Here is a 19,472-nt window from a genome sequence, read left to right on the forward strand (position 1 = left end):
GGCACCGCGAGAGCCTTACGAGCCGCGGGGAGGGTCAGTCTGCGCCGGACTCAAAGCTCCCTGCCAGAAAGGTCTGGCGTATCAGTGGTCGAGACTGCCTCCGCCTCCTCCCAATCCCGGTCTCCCCGCCCAGCCCAGAAGGACACAGAGGCGCGGCAGAGTCCCCGACGCAGAAGCTGGGCGCGGAGGCTGCGGACCCCGTCGTCGGACCCCGCCAGCGCCATGTGGCTTTCGCTGCTGCTGCTGCTGGCCCTGCTGCTGCTGGCGGTCTTCCGCAAAGGGCACCTGCGCCTGTCCGCAGGTGGCTCCCCGAACCCCTTCTCCGAGGACGTCAGGCGTACCCCCGCGCCGCTGGTGACCGACAAGAAGGCCAGGAAGAAGGTTCTCAAGCGAGGTCAGCGGGAAGGGACCCTGAGCTCCAGGGCTGCACTTGGGTGGCTTGCATTCCCATTCCGACAGGGCAAGCCGCTGTCTACTTGGGCCTCAGTTTCCCAAATGTAAAGCGTTAGGAGGGCTTCCTTGCACGGGGAAGCGTCCCGCCTTAGTATCTGCTACCGCTGGGAGCCTTAGCCCTGGCAGGCCCTAGGCCTTAGTGGCTCCATGGGCGCGGTCCGGTCTCAGCATCCCAAGGTCATGGTATACCCAAGAACAGGTCCACGATCTACAGGATAGACAAGAGACCTTCCCCCCATTTAGTTTATAGGACCTTAACTTTTTTCACCTACACTACCTCGATGGTTCAGAGGCGTGGAGGAGCTGCATGTTTCTTACAACCTGTGTGGGAAGTTGTATTTTGCCCATCAAGTGATTTGACTGGTTATGCCTCCTCCCAAATTATATGGTCGAACTCTGGTTCTAAAACTTTGGAAGAACCTCAACAGGATGCCTCAAGCTCAGAGCTGCTCCTTGGTCAACCAGAGTATCTCCACTCTCATCTTTAGGACATATTTTGGGGTTCCTCAAAAGCTTTAAAGAAGGAGTTCTGCCTTAAAAAAAAAAAAAAATAGATCTCCTCTTTGATCTCCAAGGCCCCTACCACTTGTAAATTTTAGAATTCTGTGTGACACATCTTGTGATACAGGCGGCCACAATACTCTTTTAAGTGGAAAGACTATTAGTCTGAACTTCTGAGATCAGGGTTTTAGCTTGAACTCTGTCATTAATTTACTGCATAACCATTCACAAGTCACTCCACTAATCTTGGGTTAATCTAAAAATTAGGTGACTAGTATAACTTTTTCACACTAGGTTGTCATCTATCAGTGGGTCATGAATTCGATTTTGTGGTTTGGATTTCAAAATGTGATAGAATAGAAACTATCAGAGTCATCATACATAGTTCTGGGAATTGTTGAATTGTGAAACTCCTGTTTCAGGTATTTATATTATATACTTATTTATAACCTGGGTTGTGATATAAAATGTGCTTGTTTCTCTAAAAATGTTTGAAAAGTTTTCCAAGTTGTTTTTTTAAAGATTTTATTTATTTATTTGACAGAGAGATCATAAGTAGGCAGAGAGGCAGGCAGAGAGAGAGAGAGAGGAGGAGGAAGCAGGCTCCTTGCTGAGCAGAGAGCCCTAATGTGGGGCTCTATCCCAGGACCCTGGGATCATGACCTGAGCCGAAGGCAGAAGCTTAGCTCACTGAGCCACCCAGGTGCCCAAGTTTTCCAAGTTCTTGTGCAGTCTGAAAAATTCCAAATCTCAATTCTTCAGGAGTGATCTTTAAAGAACAGATCTTGTGTGACCCCTTAGTTCTGCCTCTAGCCTTCTCTGATATTAAGGGGGTGGTGCTATGATTTCTCAGCTCTGTCCCGCTCAAGCCTCTGCTTGGGGATCATGAAGAATCATCATAGGACCAGGCTGCTCCACTGGTGCCAACAGACCCTGTGTTTGCCAAAGATAACCAGCTTGTGAATGGACAGTTCTGTGAGCCAGCAGCCTGCCCACAACACTCTCTTCTGTCCCCCATCTCCTCGTTTTCTTTCTTTCTCAGCTCTCTATCTGCACTGAAGTTTCTCAGCCTGTATTACTGTCAGCTTTCTGGTTTTGTTTGTGTTGTGGTTTACTGATTCCTACTTTCTTTGATAGTAGGGAGACTTCCCAGGTACATATGGGTTTTGATTACATCAATCCAACTCAAACCAAATCACTGTCTTTAATCTGCCTGGGTGGTCCCTGAGAATTTCCCAGGTGAACGGGTGGAGTTATTTTAGTCAGTCACTCTATGCCGAACTCCCTAGAGTTTACTTGCATTGTATAAGCGAGTGGAGTCTTCCTTGGTTTCCATCTCTTTGCTCTCTCGCTGCCCCTGCCTGAGAAGCTCACCCTCTGACTCTTCCCTCTGCGGTAGCTTTCTCAGCCAGCCAAGTGCCAGAGAATCTGGATGCAGTGGTGATTGGCAGTGGCTTTGGGGGCCTGGCTGCAGCTGCGATTCTGGCCAAAGCTGGCAAGCGAGTTCTGGTGCTGGAACAACACAGCAAGGCTGGAGGCTGCTGTCATACTTTTGGACAGAAAGGTGTTGAGTTTGACACAGGTAAGGTTTATGTGGGAAGGGGCTGGGAGCATGGCTCTGTCTTCAGGAGGCTGGGGGAAGCCATTATGGGAGGATCCTGGACTTCTCTGATGTTTCGGAGGCACCGCTTTGCCTGATAGCCATAACCACTGGGTATGGAACTGGGCAGAGATTTGGTGGTTTCTGTTGCAACTCCTCCCCACGGAAAGGGTCGGTGGTACCCTCCGGGCGGGGGACTCAGCCAGGCAGGACTACCCCTTTCACCTTGCTTCCTTATCCACCTTTCCAGGGGTCAGTCCTCTTATCTCATGACACCTTTTTTTTCTGTCTCCCAATAGGAATCCATTATGTTGGGTCCATGCAAGAGGACGGGATTTGCCGTTTGGCCTTGGACCAGATCACGGAGGGGCAGCTGGACTGGGCTGCCTTGTCCTCTCCCTTTGACATCCTGGTACTAGAAGGGCCCAATGGCCGAAAGGAGTTCCCCATGTACAGTGGGGAGAAAGCTTACATTCAGGGCCTCAAGGAGAAGTTTCCCCAGGAAGAAGCTGCCATTGACAAATATGTAAAGCTGGTTAAGGTAACATGGCCATAATGAGGACCCCTGTTTATTCCTGACAAGGCTGACCTTCTTCATGAGTGGAGCGACTCCCTGGCAAGAAGGGAGAAACAGTCAAGTCTGCCCTGAACTCAGCCACTATCCCTAGTTGGCCTCAGTGCCCAGTTGGGTCCAGTCTCTGGACTCTGGGCTTGGCGGCTGCCATTCTCACTCTTGCCTCTGGGGGGCACCCTGGTCTCCTTTTTGACAAGGCTAGCTTCTACTTGGTCAGATCACAGGCTTTTTTACTTCCTCTGAGATTAGATGGGATTTTTCAAAAGAAATTTGGTCAGAAACCTGAAAAGCAGAGAAGGTCTTATCTGAATGTGGAATGGGAACAATTCACGGAGGACAGAATTTAAAAAACCCAAGTTCAGCCAGGTCTAAGTGGTGCTGGGCCCTGCTTGGAATGGTGACTTCCTGACAGTGTTCTAGATATGGGACCTGTTCTCAGGGCTCATGTTTTCCCTCAGGTGGTGTCCCGTGGAGCTATCCATGCCGTCCTGTTGAAGATGCTCCCCTTGCGCTTAGCTCAGCTCATCAGCAAATGTGGGCCGCTCACCCGTTTCTTTCCATTCCTTCGTGCGTCCACCCAGAGCCTGGCTGACGTCCTGTGGCAGCTGCCTGCCTCCCCGGAGCTCCGGGCGGTGCTGAGCTATATCTTCCCCACTTATGGTGGGTATTGGCCTTGGGTCCTGGGCAGCTCCTGGAGGAGGAGGTGCTGCCCTCTTGGCTCTCAGTCTTTCTTCCTGAGCCTGCTTGACTAACTGAGATGGAGCAGTATATACCCAAGGCCCTCTGGAGCTTCCAGATAACAAGTCTGGCCACCTACCTTCTGGACTCCCTGGTAAAAGATTCTGTCATCCGTGCCCTGGATGGTTTTCCTTTCCAACCGACGATGTCCTCCCTCGTCTTGACAACATGGCACTTTGCAGGGAGGACATTCCCACCAGCCCCAGGATCTGTCAGTTGCCCTCTATTTGGATGGAAATAGGCTGTCTGCCTGCCCTAACCCTGGGAATCATTTGGATCCTGGGATGGGTCGACTCAGGCTATGTGATTTTTGACAGGAAACTGTGTTCCTTTCTAAATGGTGCTGCCGCCGGCTCTCACTTCATCACCCCTTCCTTGCTTCTGTAGGTGTGACCCCCAACCACAGTGCCTTTTCCATGCATGCTCTGGTGGTTGACCACTACATAGAAGGAGCCTTTTATCCCCGAGGGGGTACCAGTGAGATCGCTTTCCACACCATCCCTGTTATTCAGCGGGCCGGGGGCGCTGTCCTGACCCATGCCACTGTGCAGAGCGTGTTGCTGGACTCAGCTGGGAAAGCCTGTGGTGAGAGCCCTACATCCTGCTTCCTGGTCCCCGGGCTAGGGTGGGACAGGACTGGGGTCCTGAGAGAATCAAAACTGTGGTCACAAGGTGGAGAAGAACTGATCACAAGGGGAGTTCAAGGCTGAAACTGCCCAGAGCAGGGGCTTGAGGAGAGGGATTAGTCTGGAGGTGAAAAAAGGAGGCAGGAAGAATAAAGGGTTGACTGTTCCCCCAAAGGACAGTATATAATCATTTATTCAATAGGTAAAATAGTTATCTGGTAATCCATAACCTCCTTGAATATAGGGGCTGTATCTCTGTTATCTTTGTAGATCTTAGCACATAATGGAGGCTCAACAGGTTCCTATTCAGTGACGGAATGAATAAGTAACGTGTGCACTCCAAAGGGCAGTGTGGAGGCCAGCCAGATGCCCTGGCCTCGGTCTGTAAATGGCAGGTAGAGCCAAGAATCTCGTTAGCCTGGCTCAGGTCTTTCCTGGTGCCTGCACAGAGAGTCAAAATTGCACTGTGGATTAATTCTGTGAGGGGAGGGTGTATGCAGGGAAGGACTCAGAGAACGAACAGGCCATCCCTGACTAGGGGCTGCCTGAAGCAGCTGGGAAGGAGACAGAGAGAGGCCTGAGAGAATAGGGCTGATGTGACAGTGAACTCACCAGAGGAATCTTGCAAGGAGGAGTAGGGGAGTGGATGGCCTAGTACATACATACATACATACATACATACATACACACACACACACACACACACACACACACACACACACCCCACATACATCAGGGAGAAAAAGCCATGAGCAGTCTCTGGGAACACATGTGTAGAAGAGACCAGGAATTGCCGGGATAAAGAAGAGGTGGCTGTCAGCTGTGTGAGATTTTCTCTGATGTCCAGAGCAAGTTCTTCCAGCCGAAAGAGGTTCATGAAGCAAGGGTTGATGGGTTTAATTAGATTCGGTTCAGAATATTACTTGTATTTTTCAGGTACAAGGTGATAAAAGATGGAGATAAAAACATAAGATGGCTATAAAGAAAATCTGTAACTCAAGAAGTTTCCAGCCTCATAGGGGAGATCACTGAGACATAACTTAAAGTGTCAGATAGAGACACATACTAAGGATGGAGGAAGGAGTGGAACGGTGCCTGAGCCAGCTTGTAAAGTGTGAGAAGAAGCTAGCCCGAGGTTTTGGGATGTTATTCCAGGCAAGGGGAACAGCATGTGCAAAAGAACAGATGTATGAAAGAGCTGAGTATTTTTAGACATCTGGACGTAGTAGCTTGAACCCTAAGAAACTGCCTTTTATTTTTTAAGTAGGCTCCATGCCCAGAGTGGAGCCCAACGTGGGGTTCGAACTCACAATCCTGAGATCAAGATCCAATAGATGCTTAACCAACTAAGCCACCCAGGTGCCCCAGAAACTGCCATTTTTATAGGTCAAATATGGTTGAATATCAGCTGCTTCATATGCTGTCCCCAATAGGTTAGTGCGTACGGCCAGAGATGGGACTGGAGACATAGAAGCGCCCAGACCTTGGAAGGCCAGTATAAGACTTTGGAGTTTATCTTACAGAGGTTGTGGTGACACCAGAGGTTTTCAGAGTATTTTGGAGATAGAACTCTGGTAGCAGTGAAGAAGGGCCTGGGATTCCAGTGGAAGAACTTCAGCGCATGAGCTTTGTTGGGGTCAGTGTGCAGGTGGTTGGGTTTGGCTAAAGAAAAGGGTACCTACATGGGGAGAGAGCCAGGGAAAGTAAGGGCAGGAGTGACTTGGGCTAGGTGAAGATGTACTCACTTTGCAGTTTGGCCCAGAGCCTGCCCACCTGGACCTGGGTGGGCTGGATGCCCAGGTCTGAGAACATGCAATGTAGGCTGGGAGAGATGTGTGCAAGATCTGGACCTTTCTTGGAGTGCGCAGAACCTCAGCCAAGCTCTTGTGCCTGTAGGCGTCACTGTGAAGAATGGTCAGGAGCTGGTGAACATCTGTTGCCCCATCGTGATCTCCGACGCAGGACTCTTCAATACCTATAAGTACCTGCTACCTGAGAACGCCCGCTGCCTGCCAGGTAAAGACTGGGCTGCGTTGCTCTTCCGAGCTCCCACCAGCACCCCTCTGGGGCTAGCCTGCCCAGCCCGGCTGGTGCTCTTGCTCTTCCTGACTGCCCTGTGACCGTCCTTGAGCAGAACAGGTGAGCACGAGCATGCCGTCTCCAGCATCTCTTCCCAGCATGGCCACTGTGCGTAGGGGTTGGGAAGCAGCTTCCCTTGTATTGTGTCACCCCCTAAAGAGCCCTTGGTCCTTCTCTCTCATTCCATTCTTGGCATATTTACCCTCTCTCCCTTATAACCTCACTTACTTTGCCCTCTCCTCTTTCAAGGCTCCATTCCAGATTGCCCATTTCTAACTTCTCCAGATCTTAAATCATCTCTCTCACAGTTGGTGAGGGTGGGTGGCATCCTAAAGGAACATTTCTTGGGTTTTCAGTAAGTTTGTGGTATGAATCCTACTTTTCTCCTTAATTTCTCACTTATTTTGAATGGGAAAGCCTCGTCTGACAGTATCAGTAAGGGAAGCTAAGGCCGGCATGGAGAAGAAGGTCTTGCTATAACTATTGTGTGTTTTATTGGGGATCCAAAGTTATATTTTTTGCCTCTTCCAGGAACCAGCTTCTTATTGGGGCTGAGGCTGCAGGAGGAGTATCCTTCTGGCTTTCTTCTGTCCCTTGAGCTCTGGGCTTGTGCTTGAAATCTGGGACCCAGACAGAAATAATACTCAATGTGATCATCTCTTCTGATAGACTGTGTCCAAAAATCAAGAAGCCTGATTTTAGGGGCGAGGGGTCAATAGGCATAGCCACAGGTGAGCCCTCCTTTGGTAAGTCTGTGTGAGAGGCTTTCCCTTTGTCATTGACATGACATGATCCTCATTGCCACCTGGGAGATGTCATCATCCTAATGTTTACGCAGCATGTGGAGAAGTGAGGTGAAGTGACTTCCTGAGGCCACCCAGGTGAAAGTAGCCAAGTTGAGATGAGAACACTGGTGTGTCTGACTGGCTCTTGGCCCACTCTGGACCAAGGAATGTGGAGCTTCCAGACAAAAGGAAAGGGGCAGGAGAGCAGCCAGCCTACAGGGAACAGAGTAGCCAAGCCAGAGTTGAGTGAGATGTTATGATTTTGAATTGGACTTTAGAATGTCACGTAACTAAAAGCTACTGGTATGATCTGAGGATAGGAGGCCAGTTGGCGGGGAGGGGATCTGTAGTCCAGGAGGGTAAGAGACAGTCCTAGATAAAGGCCTCTGGCTGGGGTGGGAGGTGAGAGTGAGGAAGAGCTCCAGATGTGGTTGGGGTGGAAACCATGGCCTTCACTGGTACATGGGGGTGCCCAGAGAGCAGTGGGAAGGAGCTCTCCCCTCCAGAGGGTGGGCCTGTGGCTGCTCTGGAGGAGCCAGGGAAGGTGGGCAGCACAGTGGGTTCAGTAGAAAAGTGATGTTCTGGGTCCTTCCAGGGGAGAGGACAGGTGGCAGCCATGATGGTCTCTGAGGCATGAGATGTGTATGACCAAAATCCAGCCTTCTCATCTCTTGGCCTCACTTAGCTGGGCTTCAGCCAGCATCTGTGCCAGCAAAGGCCTCCCTTCCCTCACACCACATGGGCTGAGTGGGCTGAGGCAGACTGGCCAGTGGCAGGGCAGCTGGGCAGGGCTCTGTGGACTGATGGACTTTGCCTTTGGTACTTGCTGCCTGGCAGTCTCTCAGAAACTCTGAACCCTGGCCCTGTCCTCAGATGGGTCCCTGTACCCTCCCCTCTCTCCCACACCTCCTCCCCTAGCAGCCATGTTGCTCTCCCTTCACTATCTGGTTACAGTTACAACATTTGCTGCTTTATGTGTCTTATCTAATGGCACCAGGCCCACCTGGCAAAAAAAAACCAATTGTCCTACTTGGGTGGGGAGTTAAATGCGGCCTCAGATGAATCCAGTCTGAGAACATTTCAGGCAGTGGCAGTGAGGATGCCTAACTCAGCACACCCCAGGTGCTGGGACTCCTTTGTTTCCAGCTGCTCTGGGCTGGGGATTCTCATGGGTCTGTCTTCCTCTGGGGCAGGAAGTGCCAGTTGCCATCAAGTGTGGAGGAGGGGCGGTTAGGCAGAGGGAGCCTGTGTAAATGGGAGCACTTTTCTTAATTCCACTGCTGAGCCTTGAGGAGGTTTCTGGGGATGGTTTGGAGGGGAAGTTGTCTGAGTGGGGAAGACTGGTCTGACAGTACCAGTAGGGAGGCTGGCCTGGGAAAAACAGCCTTGATGTCATCCTTGTGTGCCTGATTTGGAACTCTAGGATCTTGTTTTCTGCCAGGTATGTGGTTCGTGGATCACATCCTTCTAGTTGGAGAAAAAGGAAAGGAGGGTCTGGCTGGAGGTGGTGGCTATTCTTAAGGGCCTATGAGACCTAGACTGTCTCATTCCCTGGGCCCCCCATTTTCCCCATGACCATCCCCACTGCACCTGGTGAGGGGGGAGCTGGCAGTGCAGTCAGCCCTAGATGCTGGGATGCAGGTCACCGGTGCCCCTGCAGCTCCAGAGCAGCCCCAGGCGCCCTCCTGTGGCTCTGGAAGCCCGCGTTCCCCTTCCCCCATCAGCGTGCACCTACAGTCCCGCTGCCTTCGTTAGCATGCCATAGGCTCAGAAGTGGCCTGTTTTTCTATGTGCACCCTACACAGATTGCTCAGTTCTTTGTGGCCTCTGTGGGAAAAGCCAACTTCTTTCAGGAACAGTTGCTGTTCCAGTAGACAGGCATTGTATCTGATACCCTGTAGCATCCCCAAGGCCTAGGAGAGGACCTGGCACATTTTAGGTCCTCAACAAATACTTGTTCAACAAGTTAAGCAGAGCAGCCAGTGGGCGAGTTACCCTTCAGGCAGGTGATGGTCCTGGGAATGGGAACGAAGAAGACTTTGTGGGAGCCACTTCCAGAAAATTGGTCTGGGGTCATTTGTTGAGAGGTGGGGAAGCCCAGCTGCTTAGGTCCAGGGGACATCAGATGGCCCTCAGAAGAGTCTGTCACCCTCCTCCAGGGTGCTCTTCCCTCCTCCCCTACCTGAATTCTAAACATTAGGTGTCAGTAATGCTGTTTGCATTTGTTCACATGCATCGCTTACCACGTTGAGGTCTCGTACTGCCTGAACGGATCATGAGGAATTATGCATAGTCATTCATTAGATGGCTTGTATTAAATGTTATATGGAAATCAAGGCTTGTAACAAAGTGCTGTGCATATGTGTGGTCTGTATAGTGTGGAGCACAGTAGTCCGCTCATGACTTAAAGCCATCAGGGGGAGGCTGGAGGCAGTAGGCCTGAGACTGTCCTGTGACCCTGGGCCAGCTTAGGGAAGCTGAGCCTCCTGGGCTTCTAGGGGTGTTTCGAGCAGAGGTGGGAGAAGGCAGAAGAGTGGGAGCCTGGGGTTGGGCTCTTTACAGGCAGGAGACGAAAGAGCAGCTCCCTCCCCCCGCCAAGTCAGTGTTGAAGTAACAGCTGTGAAAATGGCCCAGGTGCTAGGCTGGTGGCCGCGGGTAAAGTGAGCAGGCATCTGCAAGGTCAGGGCAGGAAGCGGCCACCACAGCCCCAGGTCACGCAGCCCTGACACTTTGGCAGGTGTGAAGCAGCAGCTGGAAATGGTGCGGCCTGGCTTGGGTGCCTTCTCTGTTTTCATCAGCCTTCGAGGCACCAAGGAGGACTTAGGGCTACAGTCCACCAACTACTTTGTCTGCTTCGACACAGATCTCGACAAGGCGTAAGGCGTGTGTGCACATGGGGGGAGAGGGGGTCAGCAGGGGCCTGTGGCCCACAGGGCTCTTGCTTCCTCCCCTTCATGCTGGGAGAATCCGCAACAGGATGTGGACTAAGACTCAGCTTCGTCCCTGGGGAGGGGTGTCCTTGGGGGTGACGTACCCTCTGGGCAGTGCAGTGGCAGTGAGCGAGGCCTGGGGATTGGCAGCCACACTCCTCCCCTGCAGAATGGAGCACTACCTCTCGGCGCCCAGGGAAAAGGCTGCGGCACACGTGCCCATCTTCTTCATCTCTTCCTCGTCAGCCAAGGACCCCACTTGGGAGGACCGGTTCCCAGGTGGGGCTTTGGGCCCTGGGGGTGGGGGTGGGGGCTGGAACAGGGAAGGGGCCTGGGGTTAATAAGCCCGGCTCTGTGTCCCCAGAACGGTCCACGATGATCGTGCTGATGCCCACCTGCTATGAGTGGTTTGAAGAATGGCGGGAGGAAGCAAAGGGTCGGCGGAGCAGTGACTATGAGACCCTCAAAAACTCCTTTGTCGAAGCCTCCCTGTCGGTTGTCATGAGGCTGTTCCCACAGCTAGAGGGGAAGGTAGGACGGTATACTGTATGCTCATGGCAACAAATTGGTGACAATTCTGCCTTTTCTTTTGGGGAGGGCAGTAAAGCCCGGAGACAGCCAAGCTCGGGGAAGGGAAGGGAACCCACGCCGACAGACAGCTCTGTCAGGGAGAGCAGAAAAGGGAGGAGGGGAGGGCCTTATTAGGCCCCGCTCCCACCTTTTTTGTCTCCTCAGGTGGACAGTGTGGCCGGAGGGTCCCCACTGACCTACCAGTTCTATCTGGCTGCTCCCCGAGGTGCCTGCTACGGGGCGGACCGTGACCTGGATCGCCTACATCCTCACGTGATAGCTTCCATGAGGGCCCAAACCCCCATTCCCAACCTCTACCTGACAGGTACGTGGACTGCCCCATTTCTCCAGGGCCTGAGACCCTGGGCGTCCCTGTCACCCCAAGTACTTTGTTCTGTCCTTAGGTCCTACTGTTCCCTACAGCCTTCCACACGTGGATGGGCTGCCCCAGCAGGCTGTGGACCTGGGGTGGCCTAGCTGGGAGGGATGACCATGACAGCCCTTGCTCCCCATCCTCCTTGTGGGAAGGTGCTCATGGGCCTTTGCTCTTGTCCCCTAGGCCAGGATATCTTCACCTGTGGGTTGATGGGGGCCTTGCAAGGGGCTCTGCTGTGCTGCAGTGCCATCCTGAAGCGGAACTTGTACTTAGACCTTAAGAAGCTTCACTCAAGGATCCACGCACAGAAGAAGCAGCATTAGTTCAGTAAGCAGTGGGTCTGAGGAGTCCCACCAGCGCTATGGCTCAGCCCTTGATTAGCCATGGTGTCCTTCTGTCCTGTTCCTTCCTCACATAAAGCACTCTAATTTGTTTTATTTCTGACTAGAGGTCTGACACACAGGTCACAGTCCTTAGATCATAGTTCTCAAGCTGCGGCTCTTCCAGTTGGCCAATGATGAGCTCTCATGCCTCCAACATGTCCCTGCTGAAACACCTGGTGTGGGTGGGTCAGTGCCTTGCAGAGCTCCTCTTGTCAAGCAGTGCTTTGCATACCACACTCTCATACCTCCCAGCTCCAAGCTGTCAAGAGTCAAGTATTCTTTTGGTCAGGTGGAGAGAACCTTCAAAAGCATGGGCCAGCTGAAGCAGCTTGGGCCAGCTGTCCCGAGGCTTCTCCTCTCCCATTCTCCACGCTGCGCTGCAGGAGCTCCACACAACTGAGGGTAAAGAGGGCCTGAACAGGCTTTTGTCCAAACCTGGGCATGGTTTTGGTTGTAGTTCCATAGGTTCAGAGGCCCCCAGACCCCATTTTTATTGGTTCCAATGGCTCTTTCAGAGGGTCGAGGAAATGCCTATGATGGGCTCGGTGTGGGTGTGGAGGTAAAGACATTTGTCAGCAAGGTATATGTTAGCATATCCAATTCGTACACAACAGGCCCTAGGTTCGTCTTACTTCCAAGGTGACACTGGGTCTTCATTGGGTCTGCACCAAGATATGTTTACGGAGCTCAGTACCTGAGCCTTAAGGTTTATCTTCCAAAAATCCACAGCAAAGGGTAACATTAGCAGTGGGGGCAGAGGAGTGGAAAGATGACTTTACCGGGGTTGAAGCAGGCTGAAAGAGCATTCCCGCCGAGCATATAGCAGAGGACAATCACAGAGGTAACTGTAAGACACATTAGCCAGCTACCTACTAGACCCAGAACATGGGCTGCCTGTTAGGGAGCAGTGCGGCTGGAAATCAGTCAGGATCAGAATGTGGAAAGCTACAGAATGTGTGCAAAGGCCTGGGATGGTGTTCCTGTTTACTGGTACACACATGGGGATTAGATAGGAAGATTAACAAGGCTTTAAAAAAAAATTACCTTTCACTTATATTAGCCTTATTTCTGTCAATTTTATTACCATTTTAATAAATGTAATGATTTTATAGCTTTAATATTTGAAGTTTATTTTGGTTTCTGTGCAATGATACAAAGCTACATTGAAATGGCATTCAGAGGAGCTCAGTAAAACATTATGTACTGAAAAATACTTATCATTAGACCAAATAAGCTTTTAAAAAAATAAAAGTAATTATATAGTTAAGTTAAAGCTGAAAATATAAAACATTGCAAAAACAGTGGCACTGTACTAATCAGGTAAACAAAAAGGGAAACAACTTCAGTCATTTATTTAACATGAGAAAATTCTGAACTAAAGGAGTATCTATGAATGTGAGGAAGCTGGCTTTTTGGCAGCTTGAAACTACACAGCTCAGATCTAACACCTTTACAGAGGAGTTTCTCAACAGGGACATTTAGGAAATTCACACAGTTACTTGTGGGACTAGCTGAGCTAAGATTCAGTCTTTCTCTGGATAAGCAGTTAAATGAAACCTGAAAAATCTCTTCCCAGGATTCTTCCTTTAGCAAGGCAGTGTCAAAGACAACCTTCCCAGCAAGAGTTTTCAGAAAACAGCTGGTAGAACTAAAGGGTCTGGTGTCTGGTGTCTAAAATACTCTCCTCCCTGTTCAAATGATTCAGAACATGTGCAAAGCGTGCTAGCTTTCATCACATACACATAACAGCATTATATATCAAGTTACCCTGTAAAAACAAGGAGCAGGCTTCCTTTTTTTGATTTAAATGACATGAAGTAGAGGAAAAATATAAGAATCACCATCAGGGGAATTAAAGAGGTTTATAATTCTATCACCAAATGTTTCATTAAAAGCCATCACGGGAAAAGAAATGTCAGCATTTATATAGCTAGTTGTCCAGTCTTTCCGAGTTGTTACAGCCTTTCTACATGGACAGGCCTTCACTCCCCCCGAGTCCGGAAGTGGATTCTTTAATTCCTCTCAGTAATCTGTAGCAGGAAAACAAATCCGTCTATTGACATCCATGACTAAAGCATAGACTCCTCCTCATAGAAATCACCCTGCAACCAAAACCTGGGGCAGGATAGCAAGCACGTAGCTGTCTGGATAGGGGTGCCTCTCAAGGCTCCATGTGCCTCCCCTCCCCTCACCAGCTTGAAAGACCTGCCTTAGCCAGTTCATCCTCCTCCACATCATCCCTAGAAAAACATGCTTCCAAGAGTTCATCTTCAAAAGGACAACTCCTGAGGAAACAAGTTTTCCACCGGGGTGAGAGAGTTCCTTCAGTGTAATTTCTAAAGTGAAACTTAAATTCAATCGTACTCTTAGCACGAGAAACAATACTTCTTGGATGCTCAAAAAATGGAACTATGAAGACTCCACAGAATACTTATTTTGCATCCACTTGGTGCCAACCCTCTTGGTTCCTGAAACCAACCTTTCTGTTCTCCTTACAAGCAAAATCCATCAAAAAGGGACAGCAACCAGTAGCCAGGAAGAGCTGTGTGAGACCTTACTTAAGTTACATTCATATGTCCTAAACAAAGAAAATGTGTCCTTTGCAAGGAGACACTGAACTGAAATACCAGGGAACGTCATTATCCTGTAGGCAGATATGCAGACGGTGCCACAAGCACTCCTGCAAACAGCTTAGTTTTGGGGGGAAGAGACCAGATAGAGACATCAGATAATGTCTGCCCTTTTTTGTCGGAGTTGCAAAATTTGTGACTGGCATTATTAAGAGTTCTTAGAGTAGAATGGAAAGAGCCAATCCTCTGTAGTGGGGGCAGTGAGGAAGGTGCGTGGGAAAATCTGACCTGGGCCCTGAAGGAAGAGTTGGGGGAGACAAGCGGAAGAATAGAAGGGAGTGCACCCTAAGCAAAGAACAGCCAGGGGAAGCCAGGGAATGGAGGACACAGCAAGAACAAAAAGGCACAGAAGCCTACATGGGACTTCCCAGAGGAGCCTTTGGCCTGGAGAGTATGCAGATCTACACAGTCCTGAACACCAGAGTCATAAAAGCTTGCTTCTCTAAGCCATGAGAGGTAGACAGGGGGATCCATGGTTTTATGGAATGCTAGGAGAACCTGACAGAAGATTCCCTAGAGAGAGGAAAGCATTTTAAGGTTGGTGCACAGGCAGAGAGAATGATGCAAGAGCATTCATTCCTTCCTTATCTCCATAAATCTCAAGTCAAAGCCATGCTCTGTTTTAAGCAAGGTGCAAGATAATGTGACAACAGGCTGGTCCCTTCTGCAGACCGGCTTCCTCGACAGCATAGAATTCATCCTACTGCCATCACTTTCCACATTCTTTGTATTTCCCTGAGATCAGCTATTCTATTTCCAATTTTTCTCTGCAGAAACAACTCTCTCTAGGCTACTATGGGGTAGCACAACTAGAGCAGATTTAAGGAAAACTTCAAACCACAGCAGGATCCAAGACACTACCTCAGTTACCCCTGAATTTCTTAAATTTTAGTAATGTCTGATATGGGCTAGAAGGAGAAATTTTACGAATTACCCTTGGCATTTTGTATCAATCAGAGAACCATTAACTAGATTAAGGTAAAAGACAGTACAGTTAGTTTCTGATTACAGGTCTGTTTTGTCTAGTTTAGGCAACAAAGGCAAAGCAGAGTTTATGGGAAACCTTTCATAAAAGCCCTTTGAAATAATGCAGATCAAAACCGAAACCCTCCTGCACATCTTCTTATGCAAAGCCTGAGCTCACCCTATTTTAAAAAATTTGTTACTATTGTGAGTATAGAAGAACAAAGCATTTCAATAATCATAACTATATTTTTAAAAATCTATAACGGGAACCATGGCTTTACAGCCTTACTTCCAGAATCCCCAAGTTCAGTCAGTACAACCAAATGGAAGTTGACTTTGTCTTAATACGAAAATATTGGAAAAACGTGAAGAACTTACTCTAGACATGTTGGACTTAACAGGCAATAAAGCACTTTTTAAAAGCTGTTTTGGTTTGCTGCTGGAGCCTCTCAAGAGAGTTATGTGTTAAAGTCGCCCTTTGCCTGTCATCATTCACCTCTTCATCTTTTGTAAAGGGCACAACCCCCCCAAGTAAGTGGCCTTGGTACAAGAGCATCTCATCCTGCAGAGAGTTTTCCTAGGTCTACAAAGATAGTAGTGGGCACAATGCTATTTTCAAGGGATAACTACTAAATGGCCAAGACCCAAGGGAACGCAGTCAGCAGCAGTAGCCTGCCTGGGGCTGAGCTCCCTTTGGTCACAGTTGGCTTCCCACATACTCCCTCTACTCAAACTCAGAGGAGGAAAGGATGGAAGACACGAGCAGAGATAATGGGGACACAGGAGTACAAGGTCACCAAAGTGCAGGTGCAAAAATCAAAGCAATCCCCTTGCCTCTGCCAGCCCAGACTTGCCACCAAATCCTAGAGGAGGGGGTGTCTCTTAGGTCACAGTACTTTTTTCTTCATTTCTCTCCATTTAAAAACAAATCAGCAGGGAGGACAAAGTTCTCAAGAATGGAAAATCAAATCTGAAACAAGAGCAACACAATTCATTGGTAACATTAATCTCTTTCCAGAAGGAATATACCTCACTATGATTTTAGGGGGAAAAAGATCTTATTGGGGAACCTGGGTGGCTCAGTCAAACATCTGCCTTTGGCTCAGGTCATGATCCCAGGGCCCTGGGACTAAGTCCAGCATCAGACTCCCTGCTCAGTGGGAAGCTTGCTTCTCCCTTTGTCCCCTTCCCCCTGCTCATGCTCTCTCAAATAAATAAAACCTTAGAAGTCAGTTTGAAATCAAACATATACCAGAAAGATGCACATTTGGTGGAAGGAATATGGGAATCCTGGCTTCTGCTTTGTGCCATTCTGTGTTGTTCTGAATTGTTTATATGTGCATTTTTTTAGTTAGAAAAAAATGAAAGGGAAATAAATTCTTAAAGTCAATTATCTGGAACAGTACTAGGCCAGGGCTAAATTGAAGCTGACCTACTAGGCTAGTTTAAAGGTGTTCTGAGCTGAGTGGCTTATTCTGGTGCTGGTATGAGCCATACATGTAAACTGTGTTTCCTTTAGGAAGTCAGGCCACCAACCACTTTTTACCAATGTCCCGACTGTCCCTACACAAAAGGGGAAAGGAAGGGTGAGTGCTGGCAGCAAAAGGCAGTGGAAGTATCCTGCTCCCACTCAGACAGGCTGCCTCTGGGGAGAGTATTGCTCAGCTCCTGCATTGTGGGGTGGAAGGAAGCCTGTTTTCTGACAGGCCTGGGATGGCCACACTCAGGAAACCTAGTCCACGGTGCTTAGTAGGGCTGATCTGGGGAGTTGCAGGTCTTTTTGTTTCTGGACCCATTTGTATTCAGGGAGTGTAGTCTAATGCTTTGCTACCTAATGCATGGTTCCCCAGCATTTGGCATCACCTAGAAACTCCTAGAAATGTAAAAACATAGCTTCCACCCAATAGGTAAGGATTCAGATTTTGCTTTTCCATCATAATTCCCAAGGTGGTTAAAATCTGCGAAGTGCTGATTCAGTGCCAAAAGCACAGGACAGGTGTCTACAGACTTGCCATCAAATGTTAATTTTGCCACAAACTTGCAGTATGAACTTTGGGGGGAAAAATCATGTTTCTGGGCCTGACTTTCCTCATCTGTTGAGGGAGGAGGCTGATGTAGAACATAAGAGGGAGGGAGCTGATGTAAAACATATCTAGCTCTCATGTTGCAGACATGTATATAATGGATGTCCCTGCTCTGTGGTCTGCAAAGGGACAGGCAATGGCGGCAGCACCCCAGAATCAGCTGCTGCCTCCATGTCAAACGCAAGTGCACTGCTGGGCCTATCTGAGGCTGCATTTGCCTCCCACACGCTTGGGGCTCCCTTCCCTTACCTTCTGGTCCAAACGCTGGTAATCACTGGCCTTTGGGCGCCGAGTGACTTTAGATCTTTTTCCTTCTAGGACAAAAGCAATAATCTGGGGAAAGGAAAAAGAAATTAACAGGTGACTCTACAATGGCATATTTCAGTCTCTAAAATCAGAGGTCATCACCTGGTAGTACATTTGTTAATGACCCTGACAGTGAAAGAGCAGTACAACCACAAAGAGGCCTCTTTAAATTATAAGTTTTCAGGAGGACAGGGCCTCCAGTTACATCAGAATCTATTATACTGTCAAACAGGAAATGACAGATGAAGGAAGACTGTGCTGGGCTTTAGCTTGTGGGAGTCTGTATGATTTACTCAAAAGCACAAAGATCTGCCAACTGTGCCCCAGACAGCTCTAGGATAAGACATTCCTTTTTTCCCCACAAGCAATAATTATTTCTTATCTGCTTTTTCTCCTTGTTTCATTTTAACCTTACCATTTTCACATCTGAGGTTTCTGTGTGATAAGCATTTGGATGTAGCCTAAGAAACACACCATATTATTAAACGTCTTTCCTCATTCCTCACACCCACAGGCAAACTGACATCATGAACTGAACTCTCCAATTTCAACCAGGCTATAGAAACTACTGAGTTCTTAGGGCTCAATGAGAAATGCCGTCATTTCGTCATCAGAGTGGTTGCTAAACAACAGATATTACTCCACACCAAACCCTGCTATCACAGTAGAAGACGAGTGTAACCATGCAATTTCTGGCCATTCTTCTAATCAGAAATTCAACTGACTGTAGAAGATAGTCCTGGGCTCTCTGCTGTGGCTGTCAAAGACTAGGTAACCACTCTTTCTGCGACTGCAGATGGAAGATAAAAGCTCGGGTAAGGAAACCAGAAACGATGCACCATCTTCAGAGTGGAAACAGGAAAGTAAGTACTCTACTTACAGACTGTCAGGTACTCAGGTTCTCTGAGGCAGTAAACGATCTAAGTTTACAATTTCGGGAGGAGAACCCAATTAAGGTCCTCACTTGGCACCTAGGACAGCAGCAGAGGGTACTCAAAGGAATCTGACATGAAAGAAGATGATCTATAAAATGAGAGTAAACGCCCTAGGAGAATCTGAGGAAAAACTGCAGTTTGTCTTAAAACCCCCAGTGCTCACAGGCTGATGAGTGATAGATATTTGCGCACGCACCAAGAATTCAGGATGGAGGAAATCCCATTCCTCTTCTTAAGGCAATTCTTGACTTACCTTCCGTTTGTTGTGATAGGCAATGTAGAGCACAGCAACAAGAATGGCTGCAGTCACCAGATAGGCAAAGAAGTGGCTGCTCTCTGCACTAGCACTTCCAAGATTGTCCTTAAAAAGGTCATCATTCTCCCTATTCATGGAATCTGAAAGTGTCCCCTCATGGTTCTCACTGGAGGCAAGGCCAGGCATTTCTTTCTCTCCTTCGGGTGGTGAATTTTCAGGTTCTGTCTCCCCTTCCTCAGCCTTCTTGGCCTCCACATCTGTAAGCTCTGAAGACTTGCCATCTTTCTCCTGCTGTGGAGAAGTGGAGTCAGAGTCTAGTAATTCTCTCTCCCCAGATTCACTTCTAAAAGCATGCAGAGAGGTATCTTTGCCAGCTGGTATGTTTAGGTCAAGCTTGGTAGGCTCCTTGTTAGCAGAGGATGGGTTAGAGACCAGCTTATCAGGGCTGTCTCCTTTGGACTGTGGCTCAGGCTTCTCCTCTTTAGGGCCATCTCCTGTGGACTGCGGCTCAGACTTTTCAGTGTTAGGGTCCTCTCCTGTGGGCTGTGTCTGGGTTTTCTTCTTGTTAGGGTCCTCTCCGGTGGTCTGAGGCTCGGGCTTTTCCTTCTTAGGGTCCTCTCCTGTGGTCTGAGGCTCAGGCTTTTCCTTCTTAGGGTCCTCTCCTGAGGACTGCGTCTGGG

General features: G+C 49.0%; 2 protein-coding genes across 2 annotated transcripts in view; one reads left to right on the forward strand and one right to left on the reverse strand.

The window, feature by feature from the left end:
• Positions 1–12,733, forward strand: RETSAT (retinol saturase). The gene is made up of 11 exons (XM_059405698.1): positions 1–394; positions 2,354–2,536; positions 2,854–3,095; positions 3,587–3,788; positions 4,254–4,451; positions 6,389–6,508; positions 10,094–10,232; positions 10,456–10,565; positions 10,651–10,817; positions 11,022–11,181; positions 11,416–12,733. The coding sequence occupies exons 1-11, from the start codon at positions 223–225 to the stop codon at positions 11,553–11,555; spliced, it is 1,833 nt and encodes a 610-aa protein (XP_059261681.1). The 5' UTR covers positions 1–222; the 3' UTR covers positions 11,556–12,733.
• Positions 12,734–12,931: 198 nt separating this feature from the next.
• TGOLN2 (trans-golgi network protein 2) overlaps positions 12,932–19,472 on the reverse strand; it is a 7,328-nt gene continuing 787 nt past the window's right edge. The window contains exons 3-5 of the mRNA XM_059407631.1: positions 18,790–19,471; positions 17,545–17,628; positions 12,932–16,181 (exon numbers count right to left, since the gene is read on the reverse strand). Coding sequence (XP_059263614.1) covers positions 16,176–16,181; positions 17,545–17,628; positions 18,790–19,471 — 772 coding nt within the window. The 3' untranslated portion in view covers positions 12,932–16,175. The remainder of the gene's footprint in view (positions 16,182–17,544; positions 17,629–18,789; position 19,472) is intronic.

This window comes from Mustela nigripes, chromosome 7 (assembly GCF_022355385.1).
Source record: "Mustela nigripes isolate SB6536 chromosome 7, MUSNIG.SB6536, whole genome shotgun sequence".
Lineage (NCBI taxonomy): Eukaryota > Metazoa > Chordata > Mammalia > Carnivora > Mustelidae > Mustela > Mustela nigripes.

Excerpts from the sequence above, each read along its gene's own strand:
- RETSAT (XM_059405698.1), top strand. The coding sequence starts at position 223 with ATGTGGCTTTCGCTGCTGCTGCTGCTGGCCCTGCTGCTGCTGGCGGTC. Across the intron at positions 2,537-2,853 it reads AGGTGTTGAGTTTGACACAG|GAATCCATTATGTTGGGTCC; the intron begins GTAAGGTTTATG and ends GTCTCCCAATAG. Across the intron at positions 10,233-10,455 it reads GACACAGATCTCGACAAGGC|AATGGAGCACTACCTCTCGG; the intron begins GTAAGGCGTGTG and ends CCTCCCCTGCAG.